This window comes from Coregonus lavaretus (genome assembly GCF_964263955.1).
Source record: "Coregonus lavaretus genome assembly, chromosome: 28".
Lineage (NCBI taxonomy): Eukaryota > Metazoa > Chordata > Actinopteri > Salmoniformes > Salmonidae > Coregonus > Coregonus lavaretus.
Genome location: NC_140015.1, coordinates 41,906,065 through 41,926,230, shown reverse-complemented (window position 1 = coordinate 41,926,230; position 20,166 = coordinate 41,906,065). Strand labels below are relative to the sequence as shown.

Here is a 20,166-nt window from a genome sequence, read left to right as displayed (position 1 = left end):
GATCTCAAGGCAGCTGGGACCATAGTCACCAAGAAAACAATTGGTAACACACTACGCCGTGGAGGACTGAAATCCTGCAGCGCCCGCAAGGTCCCCCTGCTCAAGAAAGCACATATACAGGCCCGTCTGAAGTTTGCCAATGAACATCTGAATGTTTCAGAGGAGAACTGGGTAAAAGTGTTGTGGTCAGATGAGACCAAAATCGAGCTCTTTGGCATCAACTCAACTCGCCGTGTTTGGAGGAGGAGGAATGCTGCCTATGACCCCAAGAACACCATCTCCACCGTCAAACATGGAGGTGGAAACATTATGCTTTGGGGGTGTTTTTCTGCTAAGGGGACAGGACAACTTAACCGCATCAAAGGGATGATGGACGGGGCCATGTACCGTCAAATCTTGGGTGAGAACCTCCTTCCCTCAGCCAGGGCATTGAAAATGGGTCGTGAATGGGTATTCCAGCATGACAATGGCCCAAAACACACGGCCAAGGCAACAAAGGAGTGGCTCAAGAAGAGGCACATTAAGGTCCTGGAGTGGCCTAGCCAGTCTCCAGACCTTAATCCCATAGAAAATCTGTGGAGGGAGCTGAAGGTTCGAGTTGCCAAACGTCAGGCTCGAAACCTTAATGACTTGGAGAAGATCTGCAAAGAGGAGTGGGACAAAATCCCTCCTGAGATGTGTGCAAACCTGGTGGCCAACTACAAGAAACGTCTGACCTCTGTGATTGCCAACAAGGGTTTTGCCACCAAGTACTAAGTCATGTTTTGCAGAGGGGTCAAATACTTATTTCCCTCATTTAAAATGCAAATCAATTTATAACATTTTTGACATGCGTTTTTCTGGATTTTTGTTGTTGTTATTCTGTCTCTCACTGTTCAAATAAACCTACCATTAAAATTATAGACTGATCATGTCTTTGTCAGTGGGCAAACGTACAAAATCAGCTGGGGATCAAATACTTTTTTCCCTCACTGTAGTAAAATAAATGCTGCAGTAGCAGTTTTCAGTATTTCTGCTGTTTTGTTTCATAGCTATTAAATTAATCGCATAATTTTTAATCTACCTGCTAAGGTGGCTGGTGGTCCAAAAAGTTGCATTTATTCCCGGTCCCACCTATCCGTAAATCACCCTCTTTTGATTTCCATGTGCCATATATTTTTCAGTTGTGCTGTGATGTTTCATATATATATATATATATATATATATATATATATATATATATATATATATATATATATATATATATATATATATATATATATATATATATATATATATATATATATATATATATATATATATATATATAATTCTGAACCTGTCTAATCACATAGTATCTACAGATTGTATTTCCCACGGGGGGCCAGTATAAAAAAAATAAATATATATATATATATATATATATGTATTCACTAACTGTAAGTCGCTCTGGATAAGAGCGTCTGCTAAATGACTAAAATGTAAATGTAAGTTAAAGATAAATATTTTTACAAAAGTATGATATTGTTAGTTGATTATGGTTTTCAGAATCTCCCAACAGTGCTATTTGTAGGGTTAATTTTAGATAAATGTTGTGATTTTCAGCCATTGCTGAACCTGTGACCAGAAACAAGCTACATGGGGGCAATACCAAAATAAATGATCTAATGATTATCTTTTCGTAGCAAAATCTATTGGCCCATTGGACCTACCCTATGTGACGTGGTCATAAGTATTGCCCTAGGTTCCCCAACTGCTGGTTTTATTTGGCCTCAAGTTTCCAGATATATTTATTTTATGTATTTTTTATTTTCATTGTTGGACATAAAATACTGTAAAAACATTAACATTTTAGTCATTTATCAGACGCTCTTATCCAGAGCGACTTAGTTAGTGAGTGCATAATTTTTTTATACTGGCCCCCCGTGGGAAATGAACCCACAACCCTGGCATTGCAAACGCCATACTCTACCAACTGAGCTACAGGGGACTAAACACCAGGAAATCAGCTCCAAGTAAATTTTACTTTAAGAAATCTGTTCCCAAGTATTCCCACGCATAATAGAGAGACACGTGATGGTATACAAATATATAAGCAAGGTTTGAAATGATTGTTTTCATCAAACAATATATCTGTTTGTGCTTCTTGCGGTCAATTTGCAATCTACAAATTATTTGTAAGTATGTTCCGGCCCCCTGACTATCCGCTCAATAAAAAATGGCCCCCGCGGCTGAATCTAGTTGATGATCCCTGGAATAGGGTGTCATTTGGGACGTAGGGTGAGTGAAGTGACACATGCCGTTAGCTGCCTGTAATCCACTTGGGAAAATGAGGTCAGTCTCGTGAGCGTGGCTCACTGGTGCTCCGTACGTACACACACACGCACACACACACGTACACACACTCTCACACACACACACGTACAAACACAAACACACACACACACGTACAAACACACACACGTACATACACACGTACAAACACACACACGTACATACACACGTACAAACACACACACACACGTACATACATGCAACCAGGCTCTCGCACACAGCCATAGGAGGGAAGAGATAATGAGCATACTGCTAGGCAAGGACACACACACACACACACACACACACACACACACACACTGATGCTTTTCTGTCATTCAAACTGACTGTAGAATTGGTAACGGAGAGAAGGTATAGTTCACTTGACTCTCACACTCTTAATCTGACCCTCAAATGGCACCCTATTCTATACACCTTCCCTATGAGCCCTGTTTAAAAGTAGTACACTACATAGGGAATATGGTGCCATTTGAGTCACAGACTTACTGTGTTCTTCTTCAGTAGACATCTTTTGTTTTGGGGTATGTTGTGATTCATGAGACCTAGTCCCAGGCTCTTTTGTCTGTGTAATTACCTGCCTGAGTTTCTCCTGTCCCCTCCTTAAACCAGATACACAGGCTTGTGTATCAGAGGAGCTCACAGCTTTAATCCTGCATTGTTACTAATGACCAGACTGCTGTAGTCGACTGCTGCTGCAACACTGGCTCTGCAACACTGGCTCAGCAACACTGGCTCGGCAACACTGGCTCAGCAACACTGGCTCGGCAACACTGCCTCGGCAACACTGCCTCGGCAACACTGCCTCGGCAACACTGGCTCGGCAACACTGGCTCGGCAACACTGGCTCGGCAACACTGGCTCGGCAACACTGGCTCGGCAACACTGGCTCGGCAACACTGGCTCGGCAACACTGGCTCGGCAACACTGGCTCGGCAACACTGCCTCGGCAACACTGGCTCGGCAACACTGGCTCAGCAACACTGGCTCAGCAACACTGGCTCAGCAACACTGGCTCAGCAACACTGGCTCAGCAACACTGGCTCAGCAACACTGGCTCAGCACTGTGTTCTTCCTGGTGGTTAAAGGTGGCAAGGCAGTGTCCGCATCCTAAATGCCACCCTATTCCCATAGTGCCCTGGTCAAAAGTAGTGCACTATATAGGAAATAGGGTGCGATTTGGGACGCAGCCAGCATGTTTAGATGGAACAGAAGTTCATTTCCCTGCTAGAGAGGAAACGCGGACATCACCATGAAACCTCCGTACAGATCAGTGTTTTAAAGTCACCTGGTCAGGATGACTTTACACAGTCATCATAACTTCCATGAGGAGAAGACGCTGATGTTTCAGGAACCGAAATGTTCCTCTGTGCACCTCTTTCTAGTTACGGACGTTTGCGCTGTGTCGCTGTTAGGCATCATGCGGAAATAACCTACTGGTAGACGCTTAGCCTCTATTTGAGGGAGATATTTCATAGCTAGTGGACTGTGTCTTCCCATTCATTTGATCATCATGATACCAGTAAGAAACAACATTTCTGTTCGGGATGGGAAAATGCCAGTATCGCAATATTTTTGTCATGGCAAAAATGAAAACACGAAGCAGACCAAACTCGTTGGTCCTTTAGAAACCTGCTGTGTGTGTGAGAGAGATTAAATGACTCTGGATGACAACATAATGATGTTTGTTTCCAACATTAGGGCTGTTTTCCTAAAGAAGTGAAATCCTCTTGGTGTTTTGTTTCCATGCCACGATACTAAGGAGTATCTCCATCCTGGTATCTTTGTTTATCCTCGTGTGTGTGCAGCTGGGGACACAGACGACCCCCTGAGAATCCCAGCCAACCCGGTGATCAACGGGAACGTTGCCATGGCAGACGGACACAACACAGAGGAGGATATGGAGGATGGTGAGGATGACACACACACACACTCACTGACGGACACACACACTCACTGACGGACACACACACTCACTGACGGACACACACACTCACTGACGGACACACACACTCACTGACGGACACACACACTCACTGACGGAGACACTCACCGTCACACACACTCACCGATGGACACTCACTGATGGACACACACACACTCTGATGGACGCACATGTGACGGTGTGGAGAACACGTCACACACACACACTGATGGACACACACACTGACCCACCTCTCGTGTGTGTGTGTATCCAGACACCAGCTGGCGGTCGGAGGCGACGTGCCGTTTTGTTGTGGAGAGGTTCAGCCGGCTGAGTGAGTCTGTTCTCAGCCCGTCCTGCTTCGTCAGGAACCTGCCCTGGAAGATCATGGTGATGCCACGCTTCTATCCGGACCGGCCGCACCAGAAGAGTGTCGGCTTCTTCCTGCAGTGCAACGCAGACTCCGACTCCACGTAAGTCACATGATACACGCAGATACACACAAACATCACAGGTAGGATCTAAACCCTGGTAGCCCACTCGGGACCAATGCCTTAATCATTAGGCCCCTCACACAGAGAAGCTGATCCACAGAGAGAGAGAGAGAGAGAGAGCGCAACACAGCATTGCTTAATTTCTCTTAGGCCCCGTCTCTACCGACTATCTCATGGTATTTGTATCCTGGTGACTCCATGTAAATCAAATGATACATACACACGTCGTTGGTGGGATCTGAACCCCGGTCTCCCCCCGGGGAAACCAACTTCACCATTCATTAGGACATGAAGACATTTCATCTTGGGCGCGAGGGTGACACTGTTTTTGAAGTTGTAGGCAGGGTGCGATGAACTCCCCTCCGCTACAAACACACACACGATTACTTTCCCCATCAGACTTTTTATTTGGACTTTTTAAGCGGAAACTGCCTCCGCTCATGATGTGTGTGTGCGTGGTGTAACGTTTAAATGTGTCCCCCTGGTGTAACGTGTAAATGTGTCCCCCTGCTAGGTCTTGTCATGCTGAAGTTGTTTCCTGGTGTAACGTGTAAATGTGTCCCCCTGCTAGGTCTTGTCATGCTGAAGTTGTTTCCTGGTGTAACGTGTAAATGTATCCCCCTGCTAGGTCTTGTCATGCTGAAGTTGTTTCCTGGTGTAACGTGTAAATGTGTCCCCCTGCTAGGTCTTGTCATGCTGAAGTTGTTTCCTGGTGTAACGTGTAAATGTATCCCCCTGCTAGGTCTTGTCATGCAGAAGTTGTTTCCTGGTGTAACGTGTAAATGTATCCCCCTGCTAGGTCTTGTCATGCTGAAGTTGTTTCCTGGTGTAACGTGTAAATGTGTCCCCCTGCTAGGTCTTGTCATGCTGAAGTTGTTTCCTGGTGTAACGTGTAAATGTATCCCCCTGCTAGGTCTTGTCATGCTGAAGTTGTTTCCTGGTGTAACGTGTAAATGTGTCCCCCTGCTAGGTCTTGTCATGCTGAAGTTGTTTCCTGGTGTAACGTGTAAATGTATCCCCCTGCTAGGTCTTGTCATGCAGAAGTTGTTTCCTGGTGTAACGTGTAAATGTATCCCCCTGCTAGGTCTTGTCATGCTGAAGTTGTTTCCTGGTGTAACGTGTAAATGTGTCCCCCTGCTAGGTCGTGGTCGTGCTGAAGTTGTTTCCTGGTGTAACGTGTAAATGTGTCCCCCTGCTAGGTCGTGGTCGTGCCATGCTCAGGCCATGCTAAAGATCATCAACTATAAGGAGGATGAGAAGTCTTTCAGCCGCAGGATCAGCCATCTCTTCTTCCACAAGGAGAACGACTGGGGCTTCTCTAACTTCATGTCCTGGAGCGTGAGTAGCGCGCACACACACCGGTATACACACACACACACACCGGTATACACACACACACACACCGGTATACACACACACACACACCGGTATACACACACACACACACCGGTATACACACACACACACCGGTATACACACACACACACACCGGTATACACACACACACACACCGGTATACACACACACACACACCGGTATACACACACACACACACACCGGTATACACACACACACACACCGGTATACACACACACTCACACCGGTATACACACACACTCACACCGGTATACACACACACTGACACCGGTATACACACACACACACACACACCGGTATATATACACACACACACACACACACACCGGTATATATACACACACACACACACACACACACACCGGTATATATACACACACACACACCGGTATATATATACACACACACCGGTATACACACACACACACACCGGTATACACACACACACACACCGGTATATATACACACACACACCGGTATATATACACACACACACCGGTATACACACACACACACACCGGTATACACATACACACACTGGTATATATACACACACACACCGGTATATATACACACACACACACACACACTGGTATACACACACACACACACACACACACACACCGGTATACACACACACACACACCGGTATACACACACACACACACCGGTATACACACACACTGGTATACACACACACACACACACCGGTATACACACACACACACACCGGTATACACACACACACACACCGGTATACACACACACACACACCGGTATACACACACACACACACCGGTATACACACACACACACACACACACACACCGGTATACACACACACACACACCGGTATACACACACACACACACCGTTATACACACACACACACACACCGGTATATATACACACACACACACACACACACACACACCGGTATATATACACACACACACACACACACACACCGGTATATATATATACACACACACACACACACCGGTATATATACACACACACACACACACACACACCGGTATATATATACACACACACACACACACACACACACACACACACACACACACCGTTATATATATATACACACACACACCGGTATATATATACACACACACACACACACACACACACACCGGTATACACACACACACACACCGGTATACACACACCGGTATACACACACACACACACACCGGTATACACACACACACACACCGGTATACACACACACACACACACACACCGGTATATATACACACACACACACACACACACCGGTATATACACACACACACACACCGGTATATATACACACACACACACACACACACACACACACACACACACACACACCGGTATATATACACACACACACACACACACACACCGGTATATATATATACACACACACACACACACCGGTATATATACACACACACACACACACACCGGTGTATATATATATACACACACACACACACCGTTATATATATACACACACACACACACACCGGTATATATACACACACACACACACACACACACACACACCGGTATACACACACACACCGGTATACACACACACACACACACACACACACACACACACACACACACACACACACACACACACCGGTATATACACACACACACACACACACCGGTATACACACACACACACACCGGTACAGACACACCCAACATGATTTTACGGTGTTTGTTTCCAGGATGTGACTGATCCAGAGAGAGGCTTTGTGGAGGATGATAAAGTCTCCTTTGAAGTCTACGTACAGGCGGACGCTCCCCACGGAGTGGCGTAAGTCTTTATACCCCCGGTCTCTCTGTCTCTCTCAGCTCTGTGTTTTGGCACCATTGGCCAGTTCACCAGATGTTTGGAATAACAGCTGCAATGAGTTAACACAATACCTCGAACAAGTTCTGTTCGGCAGTGTCTTACATTTTTACATTTACATCATTTAGCAGACGCTCTTATCCAGAGCGACTTACAAATTGGTGCATTCACCTTATTGAATTTCAACTATGTTTTTTTTTTTAAGCTTCATTTAAGGATGTTTAACTTCTAGTGAACTGAGCATAGATCCTGTGATCCTGACATCAATGTGTGGTTGTGAACTTGCCCCTGTCCCCCCAGTGTAGCTGGGTTAACCCCTTGCTGTCCTGTGTGTGTGCAGGTGGGACTCTAAGAAACACACAGGCTACGTGGGCCTGAAGAACCAGGGAGCTACATGCTATATGAACAGCCTCCTACAGACCCTGTTCTTCACCAACCAGCTACGGAGGGTCAGTGACACAACTAACTACCACTCTGTCATACTACGCTCTCCTCTGTGCCTGCCAGGCGGTGTATGTAACGCCTACAGAGGGAGACAACCCCCCCCCCCCTCTCCTCTACCAGGCGGTGTATATAACGCCTACAGAGGTAGACAACACTTCTAAGAGAGGGAGGGAGTGTTTGTGTCTAACCCCCCCTCTCCTATACCAGGCGGTGTATATAACGCCTACAGAGGTAGACAACACTTCTAAGAGAGGGAGGGAGTGTTTGTGTCTAACCCCCCCTCTCCTCTACCAGGCGGTGTATATAACGCCTACAGAGGTAGACAACACTTCTAAGAGAGGGAGGGAGTGTTTGTGTCTAACCCCCCCTCTCCTCTACCAGGCGGTGTATATAACGCCTACAGAGGTAGACAACACTTCTAAGAGAGGGAGGGAGTGTTTGTGTGTCTAACCCCCCCTCTCCTCTACCAGGCGGTGTACATGATGCCTACAGAGGGAGACGACTCGTCTAAGAGTGTTCCGCTGGCTCTACAGAGGGTTTTCTATGAGCTGCAACACAGCGACAAGCCCGTCGGCACCAAGAAACTCACCAAGTCCTTTGGGTAGGTGCCAGGACCGTTCAGCTAGCAGCACTACTGGAGAAAGGAACTGATTGATTGATCGATGATACTGGAAGGGACTACCTGATGTTGTCTTGAGAAACACTCATTTTCATTTTCCGTTGCTAAATGTTTTGCTACGGGTGTGCACTAATGAATAATGTGATGGACACTGGTAATAAGTCACGTTGTCCTGAACATGTGAAGCTTTGCATCATGTTCCATTATGGGTCAATGATTTAAACATGGTGGTTTTGTGACCGAAATGAAGTGTTTTGTGATTGTGGCCATGTTGTTTAAAACATGGTGGTTTTGTGACAGTAGTTGCCATTGATTGTGTGTAAAACATGGTGGTTTTGTGACAGTAGTTGCCAGTGATTGTGTGTAAAACATGGTGGTTTTGTGACAGTAGTTGCCAGTGATTGTGTTTAAAACATGGTGGTTTTGTGACAGTAGTTGCCAGTGATTGTGAGCGTGTTGTTTTCTGTGCAGGTGGGAGACATTAGACAGCTTCATGCAACACGACGTTCAGGAGCTCTGCCGAGTGGTAAGTAGTTTTTCTGTGTGTGTGTGTCCGTTCCATAATATGTGTGTGCAGGGCTCTAAATTAATTTTTTTCCTAACTTTAAAAAGGTAGGTTGCACCACATTAAATTTAGGATTTTTTTAAAGCAGCAATATGTCACTTTTTGGGCGACCGGACCAGGTGTTAGGTTTCCTTTACTTTAGGTTTTGTACACCAGCTTCAAACAGCTGAAAATACAATATTTTTGGTTATTGAATAAATATTTCAAAGCGATTTTTAGATGGTACAATGATTCTCTACACTACATTGCTTGTTTTGTCACAAACTGAAATTAGGCAAACTATTTGAATTTTAGCAACCAGGAAATGGCGGAGCGATTTCTGCATATTGCACTTTTAAGTTGATTTAGATATAGCCCATGTTGGGCCTATACGAATTCTAGCTAATTTTGAAGCACATGCTGTGCCCTAGAAACTAATATGTGACACAGTAAATACATTAGTTTATTATAAAAGCAAAAATGTTGATACAAATACCTGTCATTGAAATGACAGTCATTTATGGAATATTAGGTTTCTATGTAGTGTGAAATAACAATTTCCCCATTGAGATGCATTACATTAAATTGTACACTGTCTCTTTAAAAGCGTCAGGTTTGTAAAGAGATCAGTCATTCATTCATTGCTGTGATCATGGATCTCCTTTTCCTTTCTGTCTGTGCCCCCACATGGGAAAGGGGGATACCTAGTCAGTTGGTAGGGACGTAAAGGACTCGGCGTTTAAACATTTAGTTGTGTTAAATCGGGCTCCCGACTGGCGCAGCGGTCTAAGGCACTGCATCTCAGTGCTAGAGGCGTCACTACAGACCCCCTGGTTCGATTCCAGGCTGTATCACAATCCGGCTGTGATTGGGAGTCCCATAGGGCGGCGCACAATTGGCCCAGCGTCGTCCGGGTTTGGCCGATGTGTAGGCCATCATTGTAAATAAGAATTTGTTCTTAACTGACTTGCCTAGTTAAATAAAGGTTAAATAAAAAATAAAAAAATAAATAATATATAAATTACGCATATGCTGTGACTTACTTAGAATTAAATACAAATTAAAAGAGAAATTACATATTAGTGCCTTTTTGAATTCATTTTTAGAAACAGGTTGACCAGTCTGTGGCTTCAGGCTCATGAGATGATGCCCGTAGAGCAGGCCAGCAGCGGAGAATATCCTCTCCTCACTCTCGCCAGGCCTGGCAGAGATGCAGAGTTTATTTTGTTATATTTCTATAGGTAGGCCTAAAAGGTTTTTAGGCAAAATAACCCAATCAAAACGGAAAGCTCCTTGAACGTGGGAATATGCCAGGCCTATTGGGCCAAAATCAATTATGGCCTTTTGTATAGATAATAGAATGAAAATGAACAAAACATTTAAGAGATCTGATGTTTAGTTTATAAATACTTTGCTACAATGACACACTTAGTTATCTACCCACCTCGTTCCTTTCTGTTAGCGTGTGCACGTAGTTAGTACACCATCATGCTTTCGGGGATACGTGTCTTTTCAGATTCCACAATGATTCTTTAGTTGTGGACATTACATCACCACACTCCCTCTCTTGGTCCTCATCTTTGTAAGTCACCTTGATTTAGCACCTGTGTGTTTTATCAGTTTCTATATGAAAATATTTAGTGAACTCCGTGACAGCAGCTAAAGCAAAGGGCTATAGCAGCACACAAGTAGACTACAAATGCATGCTGGGCCGGGCACGCCCTGAGCTCGTGAAGTGAGCGCCACTGGAGCCAAATTGGAGCGGGCGAGAAGGCCGACACTCCAGCCTTTGGGAATCTGCGCTCCAGTCAAATTGGGCACGCTCCTCGCTCCGCTCACACACACTGTTCCTTCCATAATGTGTGTGTGTTTCTTAATGTGTGTGTTTTTGTTTCTTAATGTGTGTGTTTTTGTTTCTTAATGTGTGTGTGTGTTTGTTTCTTAATGTGTGTGTTTCAGCTCCTGGACAACGTTGAGAACAAAATGAAAGGCACCTGCGTGGAGGGAACCATCCCCAAACTGTTCAGAGGGAAGATGGTGGTACGTTCACGTTCTCTGTCTCTCTCCCCCTCTTTCTGTCTCTCCATCTCTCCCCCTCTTTCTGTCTCTCTCCCTCTCTCTCTATCTATCCCCCTCTTTCTCTCTCTCCCCCTCTTTCTGTCTCTCTCCAGTCCTATATCCAGTGTAACTATGTGTCTGTCTCTCTCCAGTCCTATATCCAGTGTAACTATGTGTTGTCTCTCTCTCTCCAGTCCTATATCCAGTGTAACTATGTGTCTCTCTCTCTCCAGTCCTATATCCAGTGTAACTATGTGTTGTCTCTCTCCAGTCCTATATCCAGTGTAACTATGTGTTGTCTCTCTCTCTCCAGTCCTATATCCAGTGTAACTATGTGTCTCTCTCTCTCCAGTCCTATATCCAGTGTAACTATGTGTTGTCTCTCTCTCTCTCTCCAGTCCTATATCCAGTGTAACTATGTGTTGTATATCTCTCTCTCCAGTCCTATATCCAGTGTAACTATGTGTCTCTCTCTCTCCAGTCCTATATCCAGTGTAACTATGTTGTCTCTCTCTCCAGTCCTATATCCAGTGTAACTATGTGTCTCTCTCTCTCCAGTCCTATATCCAGTGTAACTATGTGTTGTATCTCTCTCCAGTCCTATATCCAGTGTAACTATGTGTCTCTCTCTCTCCAGTCCTATATCCAGTGTAACTATGTGTTGTCTCTCTCTCTCTCCAGTCCTATATCCAGTGTAACTATGTGTTGTCTCTCTCTCTCTCCAGTCCTATATCCAGTGTAACTATGTGTTGTCTCTCTCTCTCCAGTCCTATATCCAGTGTAACTATGTGTTGTCTCTCTCTCTCCAGTCCTATATCCAGTGTAACTATGTGTTGTATCTCTCTCTCTCCAGTCCTATATCCAGTGTAACTATGTGTTGTCTCTCTCTCTCTCCAGTCCTATATCCAGTGTAACTATGTGTTGTCTCTCTCTCTCTCCAGTCCTATATCCAGTGTAACTATGTGTTGTCTCTCTCTCTCCAGTCCTATATCCAGTGTAACTATGTGTTGTCTCTCTCTCTCCAGTCCTATATCCAGTGTAACTATGTTGTCTCTCTCTCTCTCCAGTCCTATATCCAGTGTAACTATGTGTTGTCTCTCTCTCTCCAGTCCTATATCCAGTGTAACTATGTGTTGTATCTCTCTCCAGTCCTATATCCAGTGTAACTATGTGTCTCTCTCTCTCCAGTCCTATATCCAGTGTAACTATGTGTTGTCTCTCTCTCTCTCCAGTCCTATATCCAGTGTAACTATGTGTTGTCTCTCTCTCTCTCCAGTCCTATATCCAGTGTAACTATGTGTTGTCTCTCTCTCTCCAGTCCTATATCCAGTGTAACTATGTTGTCTCTCTCTCTCCAGTCCTATATCCAGTGTAACTATGTGTTGTATCTCTCTCTCTCTCCAGTCCTATATCCAGTGTAACTGTGTTGTATCTCTCTCTCTCTCCAGTCCTATATCCAGTGTAACTATGTGTTGTATCTCTCTCTCTCCAGTCCTATATCCAGTGTAACTATGTGTTGTCTCTCTCTCCAGTCCTATATCCAGTGTAACTATGTGTTGTCTCTCTCTCTCCAGTCCTATATCCAGTGTAACTATGTGTTGTCTCTCTCTCTCCAGTCCTATATCCAGTGTAACTATGTTGTCTCTCTCTCTCCAGTCCTATATCCAGTGTAACTATGTGTTGTCTCTCTCTCCAGTCCTATATCCAGTGTAACTATGTGTTGTCTCTCTCTCTCCAGTCCTATATCCAGTGTAACTATGTTGTCTCTCTCTCTCCAGTCCTATATCCAGTGTAACTATGTGTTGTCTCTCTCTCCAGTCCTATATCCAGTGTAACTATGTGTTGTCTCTCTCTCTCCAGTCCTATATCCAGTGTAACTATGTGTTGTCTCTCTCTCTCCAGTCCTATATCCAGTGTAACTATGTGTTGTCTCTCTCTCTCTCTCCAGTCCTATATCCAGTGTAACTATGTGTTGTATCTCTCTCCAGTCCTATATCCAGTGTAACTATGTGTTGTCTCTCTCTCTCTCCAGTCCTATATCCAGTGTAACTATGTGTTGTCTCTCTCTCTCCAGTCCTATATCCAGTGTAACTATGTTGTCTCTCTCTCTCCAGTCCTATATCCAGTGTAACTATGTGTTGTATCTCTCTCTCTCTCCAGTCCTATATCCAGTGTAACTGTGTTGTATCTCTCTCTCTCTCCAGTCCTATATCCAGTGTAACTATGTGTTGTATCTCTCTCTCTCCAGTCCTATATCCAGTGTAACTATGTGTTGTATCTCTCTCTCTCCAGTCCTATATCCAGTGTAACTATGTGTTGTCTCTCTCTCTCCAGTCCTATATCCAGTGTAACTATGTGTCTCTCTCTCTCCAGTCCTATATCCAGTGTAACTATGTGTTGTCTCTCTCTCTCCAGTCCTATATCCAGTGTAACTATGTGTTGTTTCTCTCTCTCCAGTCCTATATCCAGTGTAACTATGTTGTATCTCTCTCTCTCTCCAGTCCTATATCCAGTGTAACTATGTGTTGTCTCTCTTTCTCTCCAGTCCTATATCCAGTGTAACTATGTGTCTCTCTTTCTCCAGTCCTATATCCAGTGTAACTATGTGTCTCTCTTTCTCCAGTCCTATATCCAGTGTAACTATGTGTTGTATCTCTCTCTCTCTCCAGTCCTATATCCAGTGTAACTATGTGTTGTCTCTCTCTCTCTCCAGTCCTATATCCAGTGTAACTATGTGTTGTCTCTCTCTCTCTCCAGTCCTATATCCAGTGTAACTATGTGTTGTATCTCTCTCCAGTCCTATATCCAGTGTAACTATGTGTTGTCTCTCTCTCTCTCTCCAGTCCTATATCCAGTGTAACTATGTGTTGTATCTCTCTCTCTCTCCAGTCCTATATCCAGTGTAACTATGTGTCTCTCTCTCTCCAGTCCTATATCCAGTGTAACTATGTGTTGTCTCTCTCTCTCCAGTCCTATATCCAGTGTAACTATGTGTTGTATCTCTCTCTCTCTCCAGTCCTATATCCAGTGTAACTATGTGTTGTATCTCTCTCTCTCTCCAGTCCTATATCCAGTGTAACTATGTGTTGTATCTCTCTCTCTCTCCAGTCCTATATCCAGTGTAAGCACGTTGACTACCGGTCAGAGCGGATAGAGGATTACTACGACATCCAGCTCAGTATCAAAGGAAAGAAAAACAGTGAGTATCAATCCCTCTACTTTCCTTCTCTGGGTTATTTGATGTCTGTGTGTCTAATCGCTCCAGTCTGTCCTTAATGCAGAGGTTTTCTGCTTTAAAAAGGTCTAATGTTGTGGGTGTAGTCGTCCTGTCGGCGCGGCTGGATTTTAGATAAATTTAGAGGCACCTAAATTAGACACATTTTCAAATTTAAGCCAATTTCCTGCAATTCTACAAATTTGCTCCATGTAGCTGAGAGACATTTTAGTAGTTTTGCAGCTAATTTCCTGCGATTCTGCAATGGAGCTGAGAGAGAAAGTTGCAATTTTAAAGCAAATTCTCTCAATCTGTTCTTTTTGCCATGGATAATACTGTTATTTTGCTCAAACATAATAACTAAATCATTACTGCTAAATTCATTGTTTTTGGAACTTCCAATTCTCCCTGACTGTCTAGCTTTTATTTAGGTGATTGTTAGTTCTCAAAGATGATTATTTAAAAATATGGTTTTAGTCTTAAGGTTACACTGAAAGCATTTCTCCGTCCCGAAATGTTTGGACTTGCTGTAGGTGGGGCGAAAAAAATGCAATAGGCTTCCCGCCCAAGGATTTTAATGGCAGGTAAGACTGTAGCTATAAAGGATTAAATTAAAAGGTCACACTTTTTTTCGTCAATTGCGCACAAGGTTCAACCACATTGGGCGCCCAGGGAGCTGTTGTTGCCGTTGGGTGAACTGCTTCAACAGAATTTTCACCTCGGGATTCAAACTGGCAACTGGCAAGACTCAAGAGACAGATTCCAACATCTGTAAAATGTAATACTTCCCCCCAAAAGACAAATCCTCCTCCAAATATGGTATTTTACAGTTAATACCGTCACTCCAACCACTAGGCCACCTAAGCAGTGTTAGACAGCTACACACCCCCCCCCCCCCCCGGATAGGATGCTAGTCTATTGCAGGGCCGTAAGGCGTTCGCATGCTTCCCGTCCAAAACTGTTTGGAACAGTTTGTGCATATAGTATGATGACATTTTCTGATGTAAAAAAAAAAACACCTCTTAGTTGGATGTCAAATTGCTAAGATCTCTTAGTCAAAAAAAGTCAACGTTTGACAGATTTCTTGAGTTATCTTCGATTGAATTCGGACTATTTTGAAGAAGTGGATACTGGCTATGGCAGGAACCGTGAACAAACAAAGAAGACTAGCCTGCTAAGAACCGTGAACAAACAAAGGTGGGAGCTCCCCACTCTGTCCAAAACAACATACCAGCAGAGCTGTACTCCACATCTGTGATGGAGAGTGCTAAAGCAACACTCACGGTGTGATGGAGAGTGGTAAAGCGACACTCACGGTGTGAGGGAGAGTGGTAAAGCAACACTCACGGTGTGATGGAGAGTGGTAAAGCAACACTCACGGTGTGATGGAGAGTGGTAAAGCAACACTCACGGTGTGATGGAGAGTGGTAAAGCAACACTCACGGTGTGAGGGAGAGTGGTAAAGCAACACTCACGGTGTGATGGAGAGTGGTAAAGCAACACTCACGGTGTGATGGAGAGTGGTAAAGCAACACTCACGGTGTGATGGAGAGTGGTAAAGCGACACTCACGGTGTGATGGAGAGTGGTAAAGCGACACTCACGGTGTGATGGAGAGTGGTAAAGCGACACTCACGGTGTGATGGAGAGTGGTAAAGCAACACTCACGGTGTGATGGAGAGTGGTAAAGCAACACTCACGGTGTGATGGAGAGTGGTAGGGCAACACTCACGGTGTGATGGAGAGTGGTAAAGCGACACTCACGGTGTGATGGAGAGTGGTAAAGCAACACTCACGGTGTGATGGAGAGTGGTAAAGCGACACTCACGGTGTGATGGAGAGTGGTAGGGCAACACTCACGGTGTGATGGAGAGTGGTAAAGCGACACTCACGGTGTGATGGAGAGTGGTAAAGCGACACTCACGGTGTGATGGAGAGTGGTAAAGCAACACTCACGGTGTGATGGAGAGTGGTAAAGCGACACTCACGGTGTGATGGAGAGTGGTAGGGCAACACTCACGGTGTGATGGAGAGTGGTAAAGCGACACTCACGGTGTGATGGAGAGTGGTAAAGCGACACTCACGGTGTGATGGAGAGTGGTAAAGCAACACTCACGGTGTATAGATGTAAAATAAGTGTTCCATCCTCAGCACCATGCGTCCTGCTGGGTCTGGTATGTGAGCTTCGTGAGAACCACATGAAAGAAGCTACAGCCACCAAGCAGGTCCTGTTCTCCACAGCTCCCACTGGGGAAAATACACAATGCCAAGACAGCAGGTCCTCCTCTCCCTCTTCCCCAAGAACCACAGCTCCCACTGGGGAAAAATACACAATGTCAAGACAGCAGGTCCTGTTCTCCCTCTTCCCCAAGCACCACAGCTCCCACTGGGGAAAAATACACAATGCCAAGACAGCAGGTCCTCCTCTCCCTCTTCCCCAAGAACCACAGCTCCCACTGGGGAAAAATACACAATGTCAAGACAGCAGGTCCTGTTCTCCCTCTTCCCCAAGCACCACAGCTCCCACTGGGGAAAAGTACACAATGCCAAGACAGCAGGTCCTGTTCTCCCTCTTCCCCAAGAACCACAGCTCCCACTGGGGAAAAGTACACAATGTCAAGACAGCAGGTCCTGTTCTCCCTCTTCCCCAAGCACCACAGCTCCCACTGGGGAAAGATAAGACCCAATGCCAAGTGGGGGCAGGTGCACACCGAACAAGGCCCATGAAAACTGTGTGCAGTGCAACCGGTTTGTTTGTGGGGCTTGCTCACACAAAGCCCCAACGTTATGGGGGCTCCCGAGTGGCGCAGCGGTCTAAGGCACTGCATCTCGGTGCTTGAGGCGTCACTACAGACCCCCTGGTTCGATTCCAGGCTGTATCACAACCGGCCGTGATTGGGAGTCCCATAGGGCGGCGCACAATTGGCCCAGCGTCGTCCGGGTTTGGCCGTCATTGTAAATACGAATTTGTTCTTAACTGACTTGCCTAGTTAAATAAAGGTAAAATAAAATAATAAAATAAAATGTGCTGACTGTGAACCCAAAGCATAAAGAGAATACTGAAGCTGTGTGCTGACTGTGAACCCAAAGCATAAAGAGAAGACTGAAGCTGTGTGCTGACTGTGAACCCAAAGCATAAAGAGAAAACTGAAGCTGTGTGCTGACTGTGAACCCAAAGCATAAAGAGAAGACTGAAGCTGTGTGCTGACTGTGAACCCCAAGCATAAAGAGAAGACTGAAGCTGTGTGCTGACTGTGGACCCCAAGCATAAAGAGAAGACTGAAGCTGTGTGCTGACTGTGAACCCAAAGCATAAAGAGAAGACTGAAGCTGTGTGCTGACTGTGAACCCCAAGCATGAAGAGAAGACTGAAGCTGTGTGCTGACTGTGAACCCCAAGCATGAAGAGAAGACTGAAGCTGTGTGCTGACTGTGGACCCCAAGCATAAAGAGAAGACTGAAGCTGTGTGCTGACTGTGGACCCAAAGCATAAAGAGAAGACTGAAGCTGTGTGCTGACTGTGAACCCCAGGCATAAAGAGAAGACTGAAGCTGTGTGCTGACTGTGAACCCCAGGCATAAAGAGAAGACTGAAGCTGTGTGCTGACTGTGGACCCCAAGCATAAAGAGAAGACTAGATTGATTCATGTGTAAAGGCATGGGTAGAAGGGCTCAATACAGTGTCCGATACGATCAACCAATGACTGTTTTTATATATTCATCCTTTATAATTGTTCATGCACTGGGGTTTTTGTTTAGGAATACAGCAAATAATTTCACCTGCTCACCTGGCTGGTTATATTATTATTGGTATTATTGTTATTCTCTTTTTAGTTTCTACTTTGTCATTAGAAGCTGTAACTGGACTTTTCATTACTCTAACTCTATTACTAATCAAATCTACGAATGAAGTTGATCAGATGGATTACACTGTAATGTTTTTATTGTTAAGGGAAACTAAAACAGGCTACAGGCCTACAATTACTCTAGGACTTTGTAGAATAATAGAAAATAATATCCTTGACTCTCTGAACAAATAACTATTATTGATTTAAAAAAAAAATATTGATATATTTCTTAATGTAATTAATAATTCACAATAGTTTATGCACTATTTATGACGCCCGGCAAGGTTCTCTAGCAGGTACTAATATGCTGAAAGGCCAGGCGGTTCTAGTGTTAAGGGATCATCCGAGTTGGGCATGCGGAAGACCTTTACTCCCAGTTTCCTGAATGCTGAGTGCCAAGCAGAGACTCTTCAAGTCGCATTTTTGCAGTCTTTGGTATGACTCAGCCGGGGATCGAACTCCCAACCTTTCGATCTCAGGGCAGACACTCTAACCAGAAGGCTACTGAGTTGGTGACTGTGTGTTTAGCTAACTCTTTCTGTTCTCTCTCTCTAGTCTTTGAGTCCTTTAAGGATTATGTAGCTGTGGAGCAGCTTGACGGAGACAACAAATACGACGCAGGAGAACACGGCCTGCAGGTGAGGCCTTATTCAGCCTTTATAAAGGGCATGTGGAGTTATCGATGCTTTATGAACACTCCGGCTGGATAGCAGCTTCATGATGGGTATATATGTGCTTTATGAACACTCCGGCTGGATAGCAGCTTCATGATGGGTATATATGTGCTTTATGAACACTCCGGCTGGATAGCAGCTTCATGATGGGTATATATGTGCTTTATGAACACTCAGGCTGGATAGCAGCTTCATGATGGGTATATATGTGCTTTATGAACACTCCGGCTGGATAGCAGCTTCATGATGGGTATATATGTGCTTTATGAACACTCCGGCTGGATAGCAGCTTCATGATGGGTATATGTGCTTTATGAACACTCCGGCTGGATAGCAGCTTCATGATGGGTATATATGTGCTTTATGAACATGGCCTACAGGTGATGCTTTAGAACAGGGGTGGGTAATCATTTTGGCTTGAGGGCCACATCGGGATTTCAAAATTCTTCGGACGGATTTGTTCGTCAAAAATCAATTTGTGGATCAGAAAAGGGGCAGTTATTTGAACATCTCTGGGTCCATTTATAATCTACACATACGTTCTATCTAGATTTAGACCTGGAGGACAAAACCCAGTGGTCTGTTGGGAGGTAGTGTAGTTTCTATCTCTGTGCTCAGGGAGGCGCTGTGGGACCATTTACCAGCCCTGTGTTAGAGGTACGACACATAGATGAGTCAGTACTCTTACCAGCCCTGTGTTAGAGGTACGACACATAGATGAGTCAGTACTCTTACCAGCCCTGTGTTAGAGGTACGATACATAGATGAGTCAGTACTCTTACCAGCCCTGT

At 44.8% G+C, this 20,166-nt stretch overlaps 1 protein-coding gene across 1 annotated transcript in view; it reads left to right on the top strand.

Moving 5' to 3' along the window:
* The window catches only part of LOC311103660 (ubiquitin carboxyl-terminal hydrolase 7-like), a 61,292-nt gene that overhangs the window by 5,324 nt on the left and 35,802 nt on the right, over positions 1 to 20,166 (top strand). Inside the window, exons 2-11 of the mRNA XM_084145273.1 lie at positions 4,119 to 4,220; positions 4,509 to 4,707; positions 5,928 to 6,066; positions 7,854 to 7,942; positions 8,319 to 8,427; positions 8,893 to 9,023; positions 9,513 to 9,567; positions 11,545 to 11,625; positions 14,752 to 14,842; positions 19,257 to 19,339. Of these exons, the coding sequence (XP_084001399.1) occupies positions 4,119 to 4,220; positions 4,509 to 4,707; positions 5,928 to 6,066; positions 7,854 to 7,942; positions 8,319 to 8,427; positions 8,893 to 9,023; positions 9,513 to 9,567; positions 11,545 to 11,625; positions 14,752 to 14,842; positions 19,257 to 19,339 (1,079 nt within the window). The remainder of the gene's footprint in view (positions 1 to 4,118; positions 4,221 to 4,508; positions 4,708 to 5,927; positions 6,067 to 7,853; positions 7,943 to 8,318; positions 8,428 to 8,892; positions 9,024 to 9,512; positions 9,568 to 11,544; positions 11,626 to 14,751; positions 14,843 to 19,256; positions 19,340 to 20,166) is intronic.